Raw genomic sequence first — 22,367 nt, 5'->3', positions numbered from 1 at the left:
TTTAATGTGGGTGTGGCTGATAGCATATATGTGCTAAAGAAGTGTAGATGTGTGACTTCCCTCTCACCCTCTGGTAGGACTTCATCAGACCTACACACAACTAGAAATACTGTTGATTAAATGTTAACAGATGTAAAAATCTGAATTATCTCTCTTTTGACTGCATGCAAGACTGAGGCAGCTAATGCCAGTAGATTGGGCACTGTATTATTTATTATTACTTGTCTATACAGTCTTGCTGTTATGTGCTTTCTGTGTTGTGCTCAGAGACTTTATGTACTAAGATGTTTTGCTGGATTTTGTTCCTATGGAGTTCCTGATCATATTAGTGTCAGTTTTTGTGATGTCTTTTAAGGATATAATGTATGTATTTTGTTCAGGTTTATTCCAGGGCAAATGAAAAAGAACCCTGCTGTTGGTGGTTGGCTAAAGTGAGAATGATAAAGGGTGAGGTAGGAGTATGCATATATACATATATATATTTTATATTGACTTATACTTTTTTCTTTCTTTTCTCTTTGTATATTGATGTACACTATGGTTTGAACTAATCTCTGTTCATTTTTTAAAAGTTTCTTGATTAGGACAGTTGCAATTACCATTAACCTCAACCTGAGAAGTCAAATTTGACTTTTACAGTTAACCAAAGTACCTTTTCCTTAATAGTGTAATGCTCACTCATGTCATAAAATATGTGGCTTGGATGATTTTATTATTTTTATATCAGTTCTACGTAATAGAATATGCAGCCTGTGATGCTACATACAACGAAATTGTCACAATTGAGCGTTTGAGATCTGTGAACCCCAATAAACCCGCAACAAAAGATACTTTTCATAAAATCAAACTGGCAGTTCCTGAAGATTTAAGGCAAATGTAAGTACAAGCGTTTCTTTATAACTTGTTTCAGAATGTGGGTAACTTCTTAAGCCTGAGACAAGAGGAATAAAAATGCTTTTTACCACTCTAAATTAACTTATTGAAATGTAAAAATGTAAAAAATACAAATATTGATGTGGTCATACTTCAGAAATAGAAATGATGATTTTTTGAATTGTGGTTTATTCCTGGAGGAAGAAACACTTTCTTCAAAATTTAAGGTTTATGTGTGATACAGATTAAGATTTTTCACTCTGTGTACAGGTTAATTGGAATCCATTCTTGGTCAACTTTTATTATTTGGTAATGGCTCTGGGAATAGTTGAACAATAATGAAACCTCCCAGAGTATGATACAAAGCCAGCCAGCTTTCTCCTAGGCCATGGACCTGTTGTTGTCATATAGTTACAGCTCTAAAAGTCAGATTAATACCTACTCCCCTTGTTTACCTTCAGGTCACTTTCTGCTTTCCTTGAGATGTTATGTTATTGCCTCAGTGTGGAATGAGTTATAAATTCAGGTTAGACTAAAACTTCCTGAAGTTAGTATTACAGCATACACAAGTGGACACAGGAAACCTGGAGAAGCCAAGCACAGCATGAGATGAGCATATGGTCCTTGGAATGCTGCAGGGGTTAAAATGAAATCACACATTTTAATGGTTCATGATGTGTTTGAAATCTTGAACTTGCTGATCATAGTGATTATAGTTTTTAATGTAGTTTTGTTTAACTTGCCATTCCACAGATTTACATACAGAAAATTTCTGAAATATTTCTAATCCTACTTATGTGAAAACAAATGAAAGAAAAATGAGTAAAATAAATTATAACAGAATAAAATAACACCTGCTTTGAAAGGAAGAGCTTGGAAATCTTTATTTACATTCTTTGTATTAAGGAATTACTCTTTTTGGCTGTTAACCATAAATGCAATGGTTACTATTTTTAACTTTGTTACATTTTTATTCCTAGGTGTGCCAAAGAATCTGCACATAAGGACTTCAAAAAGGCAGTTGGAGCTTTTTCTGTAACATACGATTCTGAAAACCACCAGCTTATTATTTTGGTAAGTACAAATGTTTTACTGCACCGTTGGCAGCGGTTTGTTTCAAGAGTGCACGTGTAAGGAAGGCACTGTTGTGTTTATTAACCATGCAGTCAATCAACGACGTGACCACGAAGCGGGCCAACATGCTGATTGATATGCACTTCCGCAGCCTGCGCACCAAGCTGTCCCTGATCCTGAGGAATGAAGAGGCCAGCAAACAGCTGGAGGTACGTTGGTTCTTTGCCCTGAAGTAATTTGAGTGAAACAGATAATAAAAAAATCCCTGGTGTGTTCCTTAGCTGGTGGAACTTGCATTGGGGTGAAAGTAATGATGTATTGATAATAACCTAGGTGGTGAAAAAGGCAGGTGGAAGTGTCATCCAACAGAGATGTTTACAGTTATAGGGCCTATTCTTTCAGAGACCCATTTTTATCAGCAGGATTTTGTGGGGGATTGAACACAGCTATGTAGACGCACATACAGATGTATTTCTTTCATATTTTGAAGCATAAAATAGCCGTCATTGCACAAATAATACCACATATTTGGTAGCTTTAAAAATAGATGGGAGTGACTATGCTATGATCCTGATAGGACTAGAACTGGATCTAGCAAAACAATACAGTGAAAATGAGATGAAAGGGGTGAAAACTCATGCTGGTAGAATGTATGAAGGGATAGGTTTGTCTATAGATAAAATGTTAGGAAATAATCTTACAGCAGATACAGCTTCTGATACTCCTGTGACTGGTAAGTGGGTGTTGACTGGCAAGAAGCTTGAGTCATACTTGTCCATGGATAAAAGAAAAAAAATAAGAAGAAGAGTAGGCAAGGAAATAAGGGGGTTTTTATACACTAGAATTAACATTTCTTCATGGTTTTTCTCCTATCTACAAATTAGAAAAAATGGCAATATTTATGAAAACTTTTTAGATTTGCTGTCAAGAATCAGAGGTACCACTTAAACTCCTGTAAGTCAGTTTGACACAGGTGTATACCAGCAGTGTTTCTGCAGAGCCAGGTTTCATTCCTCCTTCCCAGGGGTTACATCTGTTTGAAGTGGAATGTCGTGTTCAGGCCTTGTGTATCCAGTGGGTATACTCACTGTTACAAGAGGTTCTCACTTCTGTTGTTCCCTCTTTCATATCTTGATTTCTGTGTTTGAGAGCTGAAATCCAAGTTTGTTTGGGTTTTGTTTTTCTCAAGAGGAAGGATGGACCAGTTTTTCCTCATTGGTGTTCCTTAGTGAGCACCCCATTGCAGCTCTTCAGTAGTCATTCTTTATCCTGTAGAACTGACAGTTGTGTGGGCAGTTTACCTCTTGAAGTGCAAAGTATTATTTTGGAGGTGGGAAGAACAACAGCCTCTTGAGAGCTAATTCTCTTTACATGCCCCCACAAATGCATGCACCAACAACTGTTGTCCTTGATTCCTTTCCCAAACTAATCTTGGATTCTTCTTGTCATTGTTACACTGAGTCTTTTTGCTGCTGTGAAAGTCTCAAACTTGATTTGGTTCTCACTAGAAAACCATTGTTGAACTTCAGTTTCTACCTAAGTACTTAAATAAAGGTTGTGAGATAAATATATACAGTTAAAATTTGTGTGACAGAAGTTGGCTGGTATTTTTCATTTTGGCATTTGTGTTTCTTGTAGTTAGAGTAAATATAAAATCAGTTTCATCCAAAGTTGAAAGGAAAAGCTTCAGATAATAAAAATCATACTCATGATTATTGTTGAGACACTGACATACCAACAGACTGCACATGTCCATCTGCAGGAAAAAATATTTAGTGAACACTTTGGGCTTTACTGCATTATTAATGGCAGCTCACTGTTTTCATCAAGTAAACCTTTTTATGTGTCTCATAGTCACTTGAACTTTCAAAGTCTGCCCCTTCTTTTCTTCTAGCAGTTTTACCTATTTTGTTTCCTGAGTCATTATCACTAGACCAGCTTCTTTTGTTCAGTGGAGTTTTTTTCTTCCCATTTGTTGTACCTTCCTTTTTGCATATTGTCTTCTTGACTTTCATGGCTCTAATTCTCAAACATGGCTTTTAGAGCATCAAGTAAAATAACAGATTATTTTTTGTTTGCATTCTTTCCCAGTGGGTGTGATTTAGCTGTTTTGGGTGTCTTTCACGTGCTAAAAAGCCTGAATTGACAAGTGGTTTGTGTTCTGGTTTGTATTTTACAGTATCTAAGTAGAACTCAGTTCTGGCTGCTGTGTAGGTATTAATACATTATTTGCATAGATGTTTCTTCTTAATGTATAGGGAAGTAGAATACAGAATTTCTGATGTTTAAATAGAACACACTTCATAATAATTTGAAGAAAAGCTGATGATATTTTATTGCAGGCAGTAAAACTCTGGTTTGACTGTCAAAGCCAAGGTCCTCAGTGATGATGTAGCTTCATCTTTTCCACATGTCATAGATAGTTAACAATGGATCATTGGCTTGGTCATCTTGTGCTCTCCTCTTATTTGGTTGTCTATGAAAGATGTCAGCTAGTGAATAAGCATTTGGATTATCTGTTAGAAGTGGAAATGTGAGCAATTAAGAATAACTTTTGCTTTCCAAATTGTCTGTAATGTAGCTACTGAAGGACTTGACCGTGCTCTCAGAGTATCTGAAGTATTTCATACCACTTGGATACTTACACCATTCTCTACTGTAACCAGTTCTTTGGAACTGTGATTTAGCACAGGATATTTACCAACAGCTTTAAGCAGGAGCAGTTCAGAAAGCAGTACCAGTTCAGCTGGAACAGTATAGGGCTTGTTGTGGGCAATTCCTTGATGTTTGCTCAACATCTGTAGGGTCTCATTTTGCTGACATTAAACTGCTAATTTGAAGTGTGCTTATGTATGTCCTGACAGTAGTTACAGCTTCAATTCAATGCAGAAACATGGACAGGATTGTATATCTTTGCTTTTATCTTGTTTCTTCCTTGCAAAACACTCCTTCCTTAATAGATAATCACAGTTGGAAATTCTCTATCTTCCCACAATGCATTAAACAATTGTTCCTTTCCTGTGTTCTGTTATGCTCACGCTTGTGAATGCTCAGTATGACCCTTCTGTCTGGGTAGATGTGTGATTCCTGGATGAAATCTGAACATATTTGTTCTCTGGATTCAAACAGTTTTTGTGTTGTCATGCATAGGCACAGATTCTTCATTTTTTTAAAGTGCAGTAGATCTCCACAGCTGCTCTGTTTTATATATAATTGTGTCAGTTGTTGAGTTATTACAGTTTCACCCACCTGTTGAAATTGGTGCAGTTTTTTTTCTCAGCGATTGTGAGGTTTGCTTTAATAATCACCACAGTTACTGTTTCACTACCTTATGAGTGCTTTCTTACCTTGTAACACCTGATAGCTATAGTTATTAAAGGGTAATTGAAAATAGAGGTGTCAACACAGCTAGAGGCCAGCCTTATGTTAATACTTAAAACATTTCTGAAGGAGACTCCTTGGTGGTTTTGAAGCTAAAATAACTGCAGTAAAGGGATTGAGTAAATAAAAAGTAGGCTAAGCACCTGATTGAAAAATAGGCTTGAAATTTATGTTGATTTCTTTCTCCAGTGTGCTGGAGAGACAATCAGAATGAGCTGACATTAGATTTTTCTTCAGAGTTCTAGGCAACTTGCATCCCGGTTCCACGAACAGTTTGTAGTACGTGAAGACCTAATGGGTTTGGCCATTGGCACTCATGGTGCTAATATTCAGCAAGCCAGGAAAGTCCCTGGAGTGACTGCCATTGATCTTGATGAAGATACTTGTACATTCCATATTTATGGAGAGGTGAGTTCCCTTCTTTATCATTTCAGAAAATACCTGAAAGAAAGAAGCAAACAAAAACCTTGGGGAAATGTGTCTTGTTTCTTACACTCCTTTCTATTGTAGGATCAAGATGCTGTGAAAAAGGCAAGAAGTTACCTTGAATTTGCTGAAGATGTCATACAAGTCCCAAGGAATTTAGTAGGTAAGTCATTTCTGGAGGCTGCCTCTGTGAAAGTAAGGAAAAATGCCTTCTGGGAACTGCACTGAACTGGAAGCAACGTGCTGATGTTAAAGTACAAGGTAGAATAATTTCTGGATTGAGCTGGAGAATTCTTTACTTCCCCCAAACAAATCCAGAGAGTAGTTCAGCTATAGAAGAGATGAATCTACAGTCTCAAATTTTCCTAGTATATTTTGAATAATTTCTTTGACTTATATTTGTCTTTTTTCCCTTGTCCTTTTAGAGATGTTTAGAAGAAGCACTGTGAGTTGAACTAGATATCAGTGATGAAGAAAATTTAAATACTTCCATTGCCAAACAATTAAAAAGGTCCTTAAAAACACATGCAGCCCTTGTATATGTGGAGAAGTCTTCTAATGAGCTTTTGATGCTACAAAGCAAAATAAAAATACATTATTTCATTCAGTAGATTAGAAAAGAGCAGAGGAAACACTTTATGGTAAAACATAGCCCTGAAAGCAAATGCTTTAATAGGTTGTCAGGGAGTGTATGAAAGCTGGTGTTGAAGCAGTGTGAAATTCTGCAGCAGGACAAGTACTAAGGAATGTGGCAGCTCAGCTCTGGAATTGATTAAAAGCTGTTTTCCCTTCCTTATTCCCCCCTGTTTTTACTGGTGATAAGTGAAAATGATAAGCTGCCATCATTATTTTAATATGAGGTCTAAAGTCTTTTTCTCTTTAGAACTTAGCAATTATATTTTTTGGCAGGTTTTCATTTCTACTCTTAATTCTTGACATGGATTCTTAGAATATAACTTTGGCTGAACCCTATGTTATGTCTGAAATAAGCTATGTTTAATAATTTGGCTTTTAAAATTCCTAGTAATTTGCTTTAAAAATGCAGAAGGCTTTTTTAGAGATATATATATATATATATATATATATATAGATACTTTCTCATCTAAAGAAAATGCAAAGAACCACCTTTTTCTATTTAATTATATTTTTAAAAATTCAAACTGAAAAAATGCAAACAAAGAAAAAAACCCACCCAAAATGTTACTTACTTTTTAAAGACTGTATGGACATTTTTATTTGAAAATATTTGTGTGTGTTGCCAAATCCTCACAAAAGCTTTGATTGGAGTAACTGATGTGAGTTGTGGAGGTTTTGAGTGATTTATTTTTTAAATCATTACCGAGGCTTTTTTACATTTATTAGTAAGGTGCTGTTCCATTTGCCAGTAATATATAATGAAATAAAGTACTGAGATAAATACTCAGAAGTAGTTTTTGACACTCAGAACAGCCTTTGTCATTGAGGAGGAACTTACTGGGCATATTTTGTCATATTTTCTGCAAATACTCACATCAGAAAAGTTGAAACATAAAAATAAAACTTTATTTAGCTTTGAATGATAGGAGCAATAGGAGTCTGTTGTGACTAAAAGTGGTGTTTAAATTCTTCATGGATTAATTGTATCAGTAAAACAATAGCTGTTATGCACTTGGGGTTTTTTACCTCTAATTTAGTGATGTGCCAATGAAAAAAGATAATGTTTTAAGATTTCCAGCAGTTTGTTAAATAAAAATACTTTTTTTTGTTCCAGAAAACATCTTTGACATCACTCTTTAAAGCTTTTCTTGAAAGCTGTGATTGAAGGATGTGTCCTCCCTCATCACATCCCAAGCAGCTTAGTTTTCCTGCCAGTTTGCAGCATGTTGTTTTGCTGAGATGGGAGAGAACTAAATTTTCATTTTCCTTGTCTCACAGTAGAATGTCTGCTTCAGAAGATACATGTCTGCATTACTGGCATTGGAGTATAATTTATTTCCATTTTTATCTTGGACTTTTTAGTGAGTTATAAACTACTGGCAAAAATGCCTGAAAACCTCAGTTTTAGAGAATTTTACATCTGCCTCAAAGAGTATCTTTGGTAGTATTTGATCAAGTAAGGTTTTGTAAATGAGCTAAGTTTTGCTTACACAAGAAGTAGTTGCAGCAAATGTTCAGGCACTGTAAAATGATTTTTGTTTGTTTTGATTGGATATTTTAAATGCAAACAGAAATGTTTGTAATTTTCTGAAGTTATTTTAAGAAGCAAAGCCAAATAAACATTCAAGGTACTGAGTATTTCTGTGATCAATGTGTTTTATAAGTTTTCACCACAAGCTTATGTGGACATCTTAGTTTGTGGCTTGTTAGCTAAATCTTTGTTGTAGAGGATCAAGTTCTTGCCCTGGTACTTTAATAGGCTTGTCTAATTAGAGTACAGCAATACTCTCAGGTTGAATGTTCTGTATGTTCTTTCTGTAGGAAAAGTAATAGGAAAAAATGGAAAACTGATTCAGGAGATAGTGGATAAATCCGGCGTTGTAAGAGTGAGAATTGAGGCTGAAAATGATAAAAATATTCCACAAGAAGAGGTATGTGTTCAGTTAATGTAATTTTTCTTTTTGTTAATGGGTTATATTCTACCCAGTGATAAAATAAATTCTTCCTTGTATCTTTGTAGTGGTAAGATGAAGTGTTGATTAATGTGTTTTCTGATGCATTCTATCTTTTCTATTAATGCTGAGGGACATTTTTATATAAATTTGGATTCTCTGTTTTAGAAAAATGCTTTGTGAAATTTATTGGTGATGCACCTTCTCAGAAATTTCTTGTTGTTCCTGTTGGAAGCAATGACATTTCCCAGCATCTGCTAGGCTATAAATCCATGTATATATGAAACTTGCTGGTTTCATTCGTTGATCTTCTTTGAGTTTGATTTCTTAGGTTTTTACCTGGTTTAATTTTTCATTAGCAATTTCTTCTGTGGAAACGAAATACTTGTGCTTTATATTAAATCTCTGTTTTAAAAATACTACCGAGGTTCACAAGAGCTTGTAGATTATAACCTATAGAAAAACCAAGCATGAGGACTGTGAAAGCCCAGGTTTGCACAGGAAGGCTGTCAGCCTTGTAAAGAACCTGAAGGAAGTCTCAATAGTTGTCATTTGAGGCACTTCTGTGTGGGGCTGCATTGAGGGGCAAGGTTGTGGTATGCAAAATATCTTACAGCATGAAGGTCTTGACATCTCAGTGCAAAAAGACTCCCTGTAGTTTCAGGTGTGAAATGTGCTTAAAGAAAACTGAACTGCCTTTCATTTACCTCAAAATCCAAATATGTACCAGCTAAGAACCTTTGCACTTTGGATAAGCTATGAAATGTGGTTTCTTATGTTCTTGCTTGTGTAGTTATTTCCTCTGCTGTTCTATCACTGTAGGACTTAGTGGAAATCCACAATCCAATTTCCATCTTTCTGTACAGAATGGCTAAGCAATTAAATAAAAGCTTTTTTTACTATTCTACTTGTTTTACATCTGTCTGAAAAGGTAAATGGTCAATATTTAGACTTAAAGGTTTCACTGGTCTGTCGTATTTAATTTCTAAAGAAGAATTCCTGCAGCATAAAATGGAATTAGTTTAATAAGCAAGAGGGTGCTGCTATTGCTGCAGGCCAGAGAATCACAGAAGGGTAAAAGAGCCAGTACTCATGGCTGCAGGGAGTATGTCTGGCTTTTTTTTTTTAATTCTGACTTGAAAAAGCTGATTTGCTTACATTTTTCTGTCCAAAATGCAGCTTTTAAGGATTATCTTGAAAGATCTTTTTTACCTGTCAAGCTCTGCATCCATACTTCTGTTTTACCTGTTAATGACATTTCTAACACTGGCATTGCTTGCACTGCTTCGTGTGTTAGTTGTGTCATGCCAGGTGCAATACAGAAACCTGAGATCAGACTTTAATAGATAAGAGTTGGTGCTTGTAAATTGAATGCAGCTTTATTTCAACTATAAAATCCAAATAATCTCTCCATATGTAAATTTGGATATTGCAGCCCTTCTTGTAGTAGAACAGTAGTTCAATTAAATTTTAATACAGCACTTGGTTCTTTTTATGTGACTGAGATGTTAGAATACTGCCCATTAGTTTCAAGTGCAGTTTTATACATCCCATTATTTTATAACAGGCTATCTTCAGGCTTTTCATATTTTAAAATGAGATAGGTACTGTTTGTTACCATAATATATATTACTTTTATCTCTGAATTTAGTATGCACGTAAGGTCTGCTCAGTTTCCCCCACTGCAACCAAGTTGAACATGGGTACTTTTGCTTTGAAGGCAAAAATAAGGTTCAATAAATAAGCACTTTTCTGCTTTTGTATGGCTGAAATTGCTTGACATGGTTACCAGCTCATATTCTTAATAGCTGGCATTGTTATACCTTGAATCTACTGCCAGAAGCAGCAGAAGCAGTTTCCTTAAATGCCCTCTTAAATCATTTGTCTTGTCATCGTTTAATAATTGATACTGTGAGCTAGTTAATGCCAGTTTAGTAGAAATTTCACTGCTCTTTATCAGGTTCTATAAAATATTTATGAAACTTAAAATACCCCAGATAATAAAACATTTCAGTCAACAATGCCTGTGGCTAAAGAATTTTTAATGCTCATGAAAGTCAGTGTTAATGCTGAGGTTCCTTAGGACTATAGGACTGTGTATATATTATTTTTTCCTGGTTACTTAATGTAGATGTGTAAGGTCTTATATAAGGGTTTTGCCTGTAAAAGAAAGGGATGGGGGAAGAAAACCAAACACAACCTTAAAAGGGGAGACAAATTATAGACTGGCCACTCCTGGGCAATCTCAGCATAGTGTGCTTTTAATTTTTAACACATTAGTGTCTCAAATCATTTCACTTCTGCAGCCAGCCTTCCTTTGGAATGCAGTTCTGTAAAGGATATGTGTACAGTGAAAATTAAAGGCTTCTTTAGAGGTAATGATGAGATAGCAGAACAATCTGTGAGATAACCAGCAGGTGTGCCAGGCTCTGGGGTGCAGTGGCATGGGCTTCAGCAGCTGAGTGTGTTGGAGATGCTCAGCTTTACCTCTGCAGTCCACAGTGAAGCTTCTCCTGCCCAGGTGCTGCTGCAGCTGCTGGAACAGTCAGCTTCACTCCTTGGGCCTGGGTGGGCTGCACTCACACCTCTGAAATGCTGCAGGGGCCTGCCTGACTGTTAGAAGTTTTGGTGTAGAAATTGTCCTTCTGTTGCTGAGGTTTACTTTGTTTTCCACACTCAATGGAACCTTTTAGATAGGTGGGGTTTTTTCACCTGCTTTGGCTGCCTAAGTTAATCTTTAGGTGTTTTGTCTCCCAGTGTCATAATTTCAGACTTCAGAATTTCCAGATTTATATTTTCCATGTATTTATTGAATCACTTCACATGCTTGAAGGGTAGAAGGAAGAACTGTAAGTTAGAAATCATCACCTGAAGTGCTAACTCTTCCTTGAATATTTTTTGGCTTTTTTTTTTTTTTTTTTTTTTTTTTTTTTTTACAGCTATACAGATCTTCAAGAAGGATCAGGTTTTGTTTTGTGACAGAATGTTAATTTTATTTACTTTTTAAAAAGATCAAAGGTAGACCAAAAGGAGCTGGCGTGAGAGAATGGATGCAGTCAGCAAAGGTGGTATTAGTTTGAAGGGGAAAATATAAAGTGTTCTAAATTGACTCTTTTTCACTTGTTCAGAAAAATAAATATTTACATTGTTGTGCAAATGATCTAAATCTGCCTATTGAAAAAAGCTCTTTGCATAAAGGGAATTAGAGTATATGGTGTAGTCAATATCAGAATTAAAATATACTGTTGTCTCACTTTTTCATTTTTGCCTGTTCATGGTGTAAGAATTGTTTTCAGGTTTTGCAGTAGTTTGAATTCAATACCCAATTCAGCATTCAATATTATCAATAATCAAAGCCTATTGTTTCTGTGTTTTAGGGCATGGTACCATTTGTGTTTGTAGGAACCAAGGATAGCATCACTAATGCAACTGTTCTTCTGGATTATCATCTTAATTATTTGAAGGTGAGGATAATGATGCTGCTTTACCACTGTTTTTTTTTCTATCAATACTTAGGATGGTAACACTGTGATGATGATAAACTGTTCAGGTCCTGAGATTGCTGAACAATTAGTATTATAACAGGTTCTCTGTCTGAAAATGAAAAGTTTTTAAAGTAATAATTTGTCTGAAGAATGGGATGACAACTTTTTTCAAGATGCAAATTATAGAAAAGTAAGAAAATTTAAAAATCTGCCAAAACGTGCTGCCAGCTTTATATATGAGAGAGTAGTCAGTCCTTCATGCAACTGCAGAGCAAACAGCCTTCCATGCAGAATCTTGTATAGAGTGGGCATTTGTTTTAATGCAGAAATGCTAAACTACTTTTTCTGTAATGAATTGACATTTCATACCTGAGTATGTTTTGTAGGCAACTCAGCTTCACATGTTGTGTTTGCCTCTTGGCTCCATAACTTCCCCAGTAGTCTGTGATAAGTGGTGTGTTGTATAGGGAACAAAAAATATCCCATGTTGTTGCTTATAGTTCCTTTTGCCTGTGGTGGCTGTGGCCAGGTGCCCAATCTTCAATGGCAGGGCCAGATGTAACAGTAGGGACAGCTTTGAGTTCATTTAATTAAATAAAGTCTTGCATCTGTTTTGAAGCCTTCAGCTCATTCATGATTTATGTCCAGTCAGTGAATCTTTTAGAATGCTAAAATTTCTATACATTGTTCAACTTTTCAATATAGATAATCAAAAGTCAGGAGAAGAAACAACTTTGTTTTCTTACCAAGTCAGTCACTTTACCTTTTAACCCTGCATTTGTCAGCGTTCTGGAGCAGAGGTACAGCAGCTCTGCAGCTGTCACAAGGCAGAGGCAGAGAAGAACCAGATCAAAACTAATACTAAAAATCAAGTTCATTTCTTGCATGCTTGCTATGATTGGAAAAGATATTTCTGGTTTAAACTTCTTTGGCTGCCTGAAGTACATACTTGCATGTGAGTCAGTACTTGAATGGGCACTGATGTGGTAGTGGGAAGTGTTTAATAGCTCAGCAATTTTGTTTTAAATTGGTCAGTTCATTGTCAACTATGGTCAGTTTGTCTTAGTGCTCTTAAACCTTCCTGAACCAAAGGTCACAAGTAAGTGTTCATCAGTCTGTGATAAGTACTGGATAGATTCTTATCTCTAAGGTTCTATCTTGGCCTTCTCATCCCATTAAACATAAACACACAAAATGTTGTTATCTTAGTGGCCTGTTGCCTTATGATTCAGAATAATGTCCTCCAATTCACTGACAAGAAGTGGGACAGACCTGTTCCTCTAAGATTTTCATGTTTTTATGCCTCCAGGCAAAGATTATTAAGGAAACTTTTCGTAAAAGATACATAATAGTGCATCAACATCAAATGTACTGTATCAGCTCAGAGTCATGGATTTCTTTGTTTGTAAAGAGAAGAAAGTAGACTTGGCTGGAATGACTGTAGTGAATTTTCAGGATCTTGAGAGGAAAGACTTAGACCAGGATTCACAGCCCCAGACTGCAGGAAGGTGGACTTTGGCCTGTTCAGGGATCTGCTTGGAAGAATCCCATAGGATACATTCCTGGAAGGAAATAAGGTCTGGAAGAGCTGGCTCTTAAAAGCATCACCTTCTCTGAGCTCAAGAATAGTCCATCTTGATATGCAGGTGTTCACACAAAAGTAACAGTAGGCCTGCAGGGATCAACAAGAAACCTGTGGCTAAGTTAGTGTAGAAGAAATGAGGATACAAGGAGTAAAGTAAGGACAGGTGAATCAGATGGAGTATAAAACCAGTTTGTGTGGGCAGGGGTGAGTTTGGAAAGCTGAAGTCCATCAGGAGTTGAATATGGCAAGGGTTGTGAAGGGGAACAGGAAGAGCTTCTGCAGAGATAGTGGCAGCAAAATGAAAAATACAGAGGCAGCAAAATGAAAATCCAGGCCTGCTGCTGGATGGAGGAGGAAACTTGCTCACAAACAGGAAGGATGAGGTACTGAATGTCATCTTCAGTTTTGGTTTTTTTATTTATAAGATTTGTCCTAAGGAACATCAGCCCCTGATACCAGTGGGACAGTCTGGAGCAAGAAGTCCTAGTCTTGCTAAAGGAAGATTGAGTTAGAGAACATCTTAAGGGGGAGAGATGAGCTATACACCAAGTCACTAAGGGAGTGCATTCCTGAGTACCAGAGCATCTTAGCAAAGTCCTGGCTGGACTAGGTGACCTGCAGAGGATGTAGGGTCAGAATGAAACTTCTGTCAATAGATTTATCCCTAATTAAAGAAAAAGGGATTGCCACTCTGATGTGAGCTAGGTAATATCTGAAACTGGCAAAGGTACTTCATGAATATGTGCTGCTGTATCTCTTTTACCTAATTGTATATGGTGAGGGTGCTGTGTGCTGATGCCTCTGTGCCTGAGTTACAGCACTTTTCTCTCTATGCTTTTATGCTTTCTCATGCTGTTCATTACCATTGTGTAGGGTTTAACAGCAGAGTGTCTTTTTATGGAACAATACTGTTACATTAGAGTTGTTTAATAACTTTTAGTTATGTGCAGCAGTGTAAAGAGCTTGTGTTCTGATCTGAGTGCTTTTTCTTGATACAAACCTAAACTTGTCAACTGTGGCACAGGAAGAATTGTGTTGGTAGCACATGGATTTGAACATTTGAAAGTCTTTCTGTTAGACAAGTTATTCTCAAAGCTGAGTTGCTGTTTGAGTATTAAACAGATGATCAGCTGGAGTATTTCAGTGGCTTTTCTTTGTGAGACCTGCCTGTGTGCACATGCAGATGGTTACACAGTGGTGGTACATGACTTGTTGGGCCTGTGTTTGCACAGGAAGTGGACCAGCTGCGTTTGGAGAGATTGCAAATTGATGAGCAACTGCGGCAGATCGGAGCCACTTCCAGGCCCCCCTCGAACCGCCCAGACAAGGACAAAGGGTACATGACCGACGACGGGCCCGGCCTCGGCCGCGGCAGCCGCCCCTACCGGAACCGCGGCCACAGCCGGCGTGGGCCAGGCTACGCTTCAGGTAGGTGCTCCAGGGACACCTGCGCTGCTCTGGGAGGCCTCCTGCTCTTGTGACTGCTTGGAAAAGACTGGACTGAGAGCTGTTTAAAGTGCAGTTAATACTGAGTGTTAATATTTGAAGATGATACAGAGCTTTATGCTGTAAGAAAGTACTTCCAAGTGTAGTGCTTTCCTGTAGTTTACACTGATTTCCATGCAGTTCCTGCTTCTTACAGCATGCTTCTGTCTTCTACATTATGGAGAATATCTAGTTATTCTCTAACTCCTTAGGGCAAGGATTGTTGTTTTATCTATATTTTGAACAATTCCTGACAATGAAGTCTCAGTTTTCATTTAAGCCTGTGTGAGTCTATCATAATATAAATATTTATAGGTGAAAATACTGTGTAGCTCAATTTACAGGAAAGCTATTTTCTTCATATTAAATTGAACTTTTATGTTTTTAATAGAAGACCTTAGTCACCAAAATAGTGTGTTCCTCTTTAAAACCTCAGATAATTCATTAATGAATAGTTTTCCAGATTGCGCTTCTTCAGAGCAATCTATTACTTCAGTATCCATAATGTAGGTCAGCTGGTGTTTGTCCTGACTGAAAGGCCTGTAGTGTGAGCTTTGTAAGAAAATCTTAGCCTGCATTCTGCATAATACAAAATTCATGGTTTTGTGATGTTTACTATTTTTAGAAGATGTGAACTCACCTTGCTAATAATATGGGTTATGGGAGGAAAAAATGAGGGAAAAACCAGTTTTGTCAATAAAGGTCATCTGTTAATTGGAAAAATTGCAATGGCCATTTATTTGATTTGATACATTTCTACAATTTTGATTTTGTTCTCTGCTTTTGTAGTCTGTTTACAGGCTGTTTCATGATGGAATTTTTTTCTTTTCATAGATGAATTGCAGTGGTGAGAGGAGACAGGACAGGTTATATTCACAACTTTCAGTTGTAGAAATACAAAGGAGTCTAGTCTATTAAACTTATGTTTTATTAGACTTTTATTACATTTTGTAGTATGTTCAGTAATCTATTGATATACTGATAACACCAATTTTAAGCATGTGACACACTTAATTATTTAGCCTTAAACACACAACTAATTTTTATTAGTCTGTCTTGAGTTTTGAAGAAGTAATATATATTATGTACCTTTCTGTATTGTGTATTTTACAGAGCCAAAACCTCCCAAAACTGTCTATTAACAAAAAAAAAGAAAGAAAAAATTTAAATATATACATTTTGCATTCTACTATAGTAATTTCATGCTAAGCTACACTGGCGTGTTTGGATTTTTTTCATCCTCTTGATAGGAACTAATTCTGAAGCATCAAATGCTTCTGAAACAGAGTCTGATCACAGAGACGAGCTGAGCGATTGGTCGGCGGCCCCGGCAGAGGAGGAGCGGGACAATTACCTGCGCAGGGGGGACGGGCGGAGGCGCGGCGGCGGCGCCCGAGGCCAGGGCGGGCGGGGCCGCGGAGGATTCAAAGGTAAACCCGACTCCTTTGGAAAGGGCTGTCAGTGGGGGAATCCTAAAGCAAACTCACTTCTGCCGGCTGCCCCTGTTCTCATCTGCTCCAACTCCCCACCTCGTGGCCTCTCCTGACTCCCCTTTGTCAGTCTTTGAAATGGAGTATTTTGTTTCAGATGTGTTGAGCATTGAGCAGAGGGGTATAATTCTTTTTGACCTGCTTTATTTCTGGGGGAGTTTTTGCTATCATTTGTTTTCCTAAAATGCCTCTTGGCTCAGGTTTGTCCATCACACATGGACATCAAGGAGTCAAATTCTAGTTTGTCAGTAGATACAGAAAAATCTTATAAAACCTGTATTACTTATTCAGCTGTCCATATTCACATCTTCTTGCATTTGATTTTCATGGAACAGGATAACATTGTAATTTGTGTTCAGTGGAAGGGACCAGGCAAAAGTAAGATGGGAGAACTTTAAAAAGTTAAATATATATCCAAGAATATATTATGTTTATTGGTTAAAATACCTTGTTCTGCAGCTCTGCTTATTTCTTGAAATGTTGTTTTCAAAATATGGGTGCTGCATAATAAGACGGTAATGTATAATTTAGGAAGCTTATAAGCCATTGAAAAATGTGAAGGTATTAAACACTGCTGATTGTGTACGTCTCTTCTGTGGTTAATCATTTTGAGAAGTGTTCTTTTTCCAGTCCTAGTTTGTCTTTTTTAAACTGTGGTGGTTTAAAACACTGAGGTTTTGTCTGCCTTATCACCTGAGAACATTTTCTGTAGTGATTCCCGGCCCATAGTTTAAGAGCTGTTGTTAAATGTTAGTAATAATACTTGTTCACGAGCCAGAAAATTCTGAATTGGCTACTGTGCTTGTGTAAAATTTAAGTGGCAGAAGATGATGTCTTTGTTGAACAACTTGGTGGATTAATTGTCCTTCCAGGCAATGAGGAACAGTCGCGAACAGACAACCGTCAGCGTAACTCAAGAGAGGCGAAAGGGAGGACAGCAGACGGGTCTCTTGAGGTAACTCTTCTCATGTGGGAACTCTGTGCTCTTAAAATTGCCTTGTGTCCTATAGTAACAGTAGAGTCTTCTGTTGTGAGTTGTGAGTGATACTGTAGCCTTGTGATTCCATATTCTTTGACTCCCTAATCACATCTACAAAAGTTGTGTTACAAAATGACACAGATGCTCAGGACTCTAAATATATCAAGCTGTGTAAAGATGCAATTTTGTAATGCTGTTGAGTTCTGTCTGGTGAAAAACTGATTACAAGTCCCAAGGATGTATTAATCAACTTGATTTCAGTCTCTGTTCTTACTAGTGCTTTGGTTTTAGCTTTTATTTCTTGCTGTGTTGTGTGTTGTTGTCTATCTTCTATGTACCTGAGGGAAGAAAATCCTTAACACTCTATAAAGAGAATGTGTTGTAGCCAGAATCCTCAGAGTAAGAAAGATTAAACTTCAGAAACTACCTTCACTACTAAATGAAACCTTTGTAATTGAAGGCTATTCAGTGTAGAAAGTAAGTTTAAAATTCACATCAAGAAACTTTTCAAGTAAGGGGTTTGAAATATCTTGTAACCTTAAATATTTTTAAGCTTTTTATAAAGATATTTCTACATTTTTTCAAATGCTTTGTTTCATGAAGTTATCGAGCTGATACCTTATGTATATATGTTAAGTTTCCCTACATGGAAACTGTCCTTGCTGTAATTAATAGGCATGTGAAATGCAAGTAATTGACTTGGCAAAACAAAAAATAAATAATGGCCATGTGAGTTTTATAATTAATTAGTAATTACCTTACCAAGTTTGTAGTAGGCAGTGAGGAAATGTGGTGCTGAAAAAAATATATAAGGCACTTAAATCATGGGGAGTTTTATCTGTTGCTCCAGTGACATGTTACAAGAAATAAGGACTTGCATGTTGTTCAAATCTGGCTGAGCAAGTTGCAAAAATCATGTTACATATAAAGGAATAAGCATTTGCCTCCTTTGCAAGCATAAAAATACGCTTTCAACACGCTCTCTTGAAATTTTTTATGACCACTTAAAAAGGCTGCCGAAGTTTTCTGGGGGTATTAAATGGATCTTATTTTTTCAGATTCAAAAAATGTCTGAGTAGATTCTGAGATTCAGAGATGCTGCCATGAAATGACACTCTGTCATTTGAGGGCTTTTTGCATATAAAAGAGTAGGAAGTTGAATTACTAGAAGTTGAAATAATGTTTCAGAGCTCCGTCTGATACTAATTCAACTCTTTTGTGCACAAACAAACTGGAAATTTTTCTCTTAGCTGCAAAGGCTAGGTAGATGGCAGAGGATTTTTTGGCTCACAGGTATGTGCCATTTTTGAACAGAAAACAATTTTCACCCTCCCCTGCAGCTGCATATATTTAACAAAGCCATGAGGGGCTGGCACTGTTTGCTGCTCCGAGAGCACCCAGGGGTGGAGGAAAGGAGGAGAATGCTTTGTATAACTGTGAATTGTTCCAGATCAGAATTGACTGCAATAATGAAAGGAGTGTCCACACTAAAACCTTACAGAATACCTCGAGCGAAGGCAGCCGGCTGCGCACGGGCAAGGAGCGGAACCCCAAGAAGGAGAAGACGGACAGCGCGGACGCTCAGCAGCCGCTGGTCAACGGAGTCCCCTAAACTGCATAACTCTGAAGTCATACTTCCTATACTGTTTCAGTAATTCCTATTCCATGTTAGAGAAACTTGTTAGGCCAAAGACAAAATAGTAGGCAAGATGGCGCAGGGCATGAAATGAACATATGTTCTCTGTTAGCCTTTTTTAACATCAACAGTATGCAGTTGTTTTCAGAATAAGAAGTTATTCAAATATTTGCATAAAAATACCTGAACTTCTGAAAATCGCTTCCAAGTACATATTGCAGTTCAAAAGATGAAAGATTCTTTTTTGTTTGTTTTAAAAATACTGAGCTGTGCATTGGTAAACTTTCTGTTCAGTTGTACCATTTTAACACATCGGGTCAAATTCACTGCTCAATTTCAATTTTCAGAATAAATAGTGTTTGCAGTAATCAAATTGGCTTCTGTTTTCAATCTAACTTACCAGTTCTTCATGAAATGCTATGTCGTTTTATGTCCTGTGTCAGTTCACATTCTGGTCCGCCTTTTTCAATATTTTGGTGGACCCTGAAATCTGTGTGATGTAACAATTGTCATTTTCATTAGCAAAAAAGTTGTATGATCTGTGCCTTTTTTATATCTTGGCAGGTAGGAATATTATATTTGGATGCAGAAATCAGGGAAGATGAGTTGGTAACACTAAATGTAAAATATATGTAGCAATCCTTGTCAGACGTTAGTACTTTATAGACAAGTGCATGCTTTCCATAATTTTTTCCTTACATAAACATTCAGTTAGGCAGTTATAAGAATAGGAAATTTATTTTGCACTGAAGATTTGGCAAATAGTGTTATTGAAAAAGGGGTGTAATTTTTTTCTTTGTAGGCAGTACAGAAGCTTTTTTTTTAAAAAAAAAAAACTAAAAAAAAAAAAATCTTTCCATTGTGGAAAACTAAAAAACTCATTGTTACTGAGGGAACAAGTGTAACATGTTCACAGGCTAGTAATGGGTGCCTGCTGTTTGACCAGATGACCAGCCTAAAGCATTGATGGTTTTCATCCTCCCAAAATTTTTGAATTGCTTATTTTAATTTGGGGGCTATTTCAGGAGAGGTAAGAAGAAAGTCACCACATGTTATGCCCTGGCAACTACAGATACAGTAGTTGAAATATTGAAGGTAAAATAAAAGTTCTTCATATTTTGAGCTGCAGGGTCCTAATTACCAGCCAATATGAAGGTGTCACAGAATTTGATGCAAAGTACAGCTGTACACCAGGGAAGGGTGGGAAGTGGTGGCAGGAGCTGTGCTTTCTTTCATTTCTGATCACACGTTAAACTTACTGGGCACAACTGCATAAGGACCTTCATTTTAGTCCATTTTTGTTCAGATTACTCCAGAAGGAGAGCCACTGTTTATGTACAGAATTGTACAAACTTGACCTTGCCTCTGATGTATTTTGTGAGTTTTGTTTCTTTGCTTTCTTCATTCTTTTTTTTCCTTGCATACAGGTGAGCATACTAAAACTGGCAACGAACTGCACATGATTTAACAAATATAAAAATGTCTTAAAAAGTATTGCCAAACATTAATGTTGATTTCTAGTTATTTATTTTGGGAATGTATAGTATTTGAAAACAGAAATTGGTACCTTGCACACATCATCTGTAAGCTGTTTGGTTTAAAATACTGTAGATAATTAACCAAGGTAGACTGACCTTGTAATGTAACTGCTCTTGGGCAATATTCTCTGTACATATTAGCTACAACAGATTGGATTTTATGTTGACATTTGTTTGGTTATAGTGCAATATATTTTGTATGCAAGCAGTTTCAATAAAGTTTGATCTTCCTCTGCTAACTGATGTTGATGCAATCCTTATGAATGATTGCTTTAAAAAATCTCAACTGACAGCAAGTAGGAAATATTTCTTTGTTTAGACTTTAACTGTAGCCATTGTTTATTTACGCATTTTAGAAAAGTCTCAGATATTACCAGATTTCAGAAATACAGCACAAAATGCTCAAGACACAGTCTCCTCATGGAATGGTACAGTACCTGTTGAGTGGTCACACTTCATGCACTCATTTCTCACATTCAGTGGTTGAGTTCACTAAGGTGCTAACCCAGGTAAATGTGAAATTCCTAAACCAGTCTGACTAATTGGCTGCATTCCATTTCCACGTGGGTTTTGGGGTTATGACCTTTTTCAGTATTTGTGTACCTCACATATATCCCTTTCAGTTCATATTCCAGTGATTTTAAATGTTATTAAATTTCAACAAATTAACCTGTGAATCTAAATGTACACTTTTATTTTGAAAAGTTATGTTGTTACAAAACTTGAAAGTGCAACAAATGTCTGATGCTTGAGTTCAGGTCCGTCCTATTGGTAACTATTATAAAGTACAGTCTAATGAATTAAAATTATTTTTAAAATAAAGTTCTTTGAAAGAGTGAGAGGTATTTGTGAATCATGCCAAAGTCTAAATTCAGTAAGGCTAAGCTTAAAGCGTATGAATTAACAAATGCTTAAAAAAATAGAAAGTTTGTGTTTCTGTTGTTTACTGAATGCATTTTTGTTAATGATGGGTGGGAAGTTAAGATATTCAGAGTTGTTATTAAAATTTTGTCAAGGAAAAAAAAAATCTTTATTCAGCTTTTTTTTAAGCAGATTAAAATCTCTTTATGAGCACTCATGAGTTCAAGAAGATACTAGGTTTAGTTTCATGAATACAGGAGTTATTTGAATCAGTTACTGAGGAGCTTTTTCAGCCCTTCTTTGTCCCTAATATCAAATATTGTGTACCATGTCCAGGAAGGACATTGAGTGCTGTGAGTATGGGACTGAGTGTAGACCTTGCTTCTTCCTACAAGCACTTACTGTGAAAGGCAGCTCATTTTCCTGAACCTGCAGTATGTTTCCCTGCAAAACCCTTCAATATTTTCAGTGAATATTCCTCAGTCATTTCAGGAGTCCCTCTGAACAGTTTGCTAAGTTCTCTGCTAATCTGCAAGAGAAGATGGGTGTCAAATATTTTTATCCTGTGTATTGTTAAAGGTTTTTTCTATTTCCACAAGCAGCAAGACTTGCAGTGGAATACCTGTGTTAAGGGGTGGGAGAGATGTGTTGCTGGTTCTGGTGGCTATTTAAAAGAATTTTTTAAAAAGTGACAAGGCTGAGCTTGTTTCCACAGTAGTGTGTACTAAGCTTGGTCATCATTCACTTGAACTTAACAGGTTTCCATCCTAAAAGATGCCAGTCTCAAAGAGTCTTTTCCAGACACTCACACCCTTGAAGATTGGGTGACATAGGATGTTTGCACAGTTAAGATATTAAGGCAGCTTAATGTATGTTAGGAAAAGTGAGGTTAGACCTCCTGAGCTTAGTGTTCTGAGTAGATTCCACTTGGATCACAAGGTTCTCCTTTCAGAGGTTCATTAGATT

General features: G+C 36.8%; 1 protein-coding gene across 3 annotated transcripts in view; it reads left to right on the top strand.

Annotated features, from left to right (window-relative positions):
- FMR1 (fragile X messenger ribonucleoprotein 1) overlaps positions 1-20,779 on the top strand; it is a 31,030-nt gene extending 10,251 nt beyond the window's left edge. Inside the window, exons 4-15 of one of the 3 annotated variants that reach the window (XM_071442533.1) lie at positions 381-452; positions 728-876; positions 1,854-1,947; positions 2,040-2,156; positions 5,566-5,736; positions 5,839-5,917; positions 8,212-8,321; positions 11,720-11,806; positions 14,645-14,840; positions 16,184-16,327; positions 17,260-17,342; positions 18,817-20,779. In XM_071442533.1, the coding sequence (XP_071298634.1) occupies positions 381-452; positions 728-876; positions 1,854-1,947; positions 2,040-2,156; positions 5,566-5,736; positions 5,839-5,917; positions 8,212-8,321; positions 11,720-11,806; positions 14,645-14,840; positions 16,184-16,327; positions 17,260-17,342; positions 18,817-18,978 (1,464 nt within the window). In that variant the 3' untranslated portion in view covers positions 18,979-20,779. Of the gene's footprint in view, positions 1-380; positions 453-727; positions 877-1,853; positions 1,948-2,039; positions 2,157-5,565; positions 5,737-5,838; positions 5,918-8,211; positions 8,322-11,719; positions 11,807-14,644; positions 14,841-16,147; positions 16,328-17,259; positions 17,343-18,816 lie in introns of all 3 variants that reach the window. The other 2 variants (XM_071442532.1, XM_071442535.1) reach the window with 2 other exon arrangements.
- Positions 20,780-22,367: the final 1,588 nt, after the last annotated feature.

The sequence above is a fragment of the Agelaius tricolor genome, unplaced genomic scaffold, assembly GCF_023055355.1.
Source record: "Agelaius tricolor isolate 1412-34295 unplaced genomic scaffold, bAgeTri1.0.p SCAF_17, whole genome shotgun sequence".
NCBI lineage: Eukaryota > Metazoa > Chordata > Aves > Passeriformes > Icteridae > Agelaius > Agelaius tricolor.
Note: the sequence above shows the minus strand (reverse complement) of the source record. Positions and strands in the feature narration are given on the sequence as shown.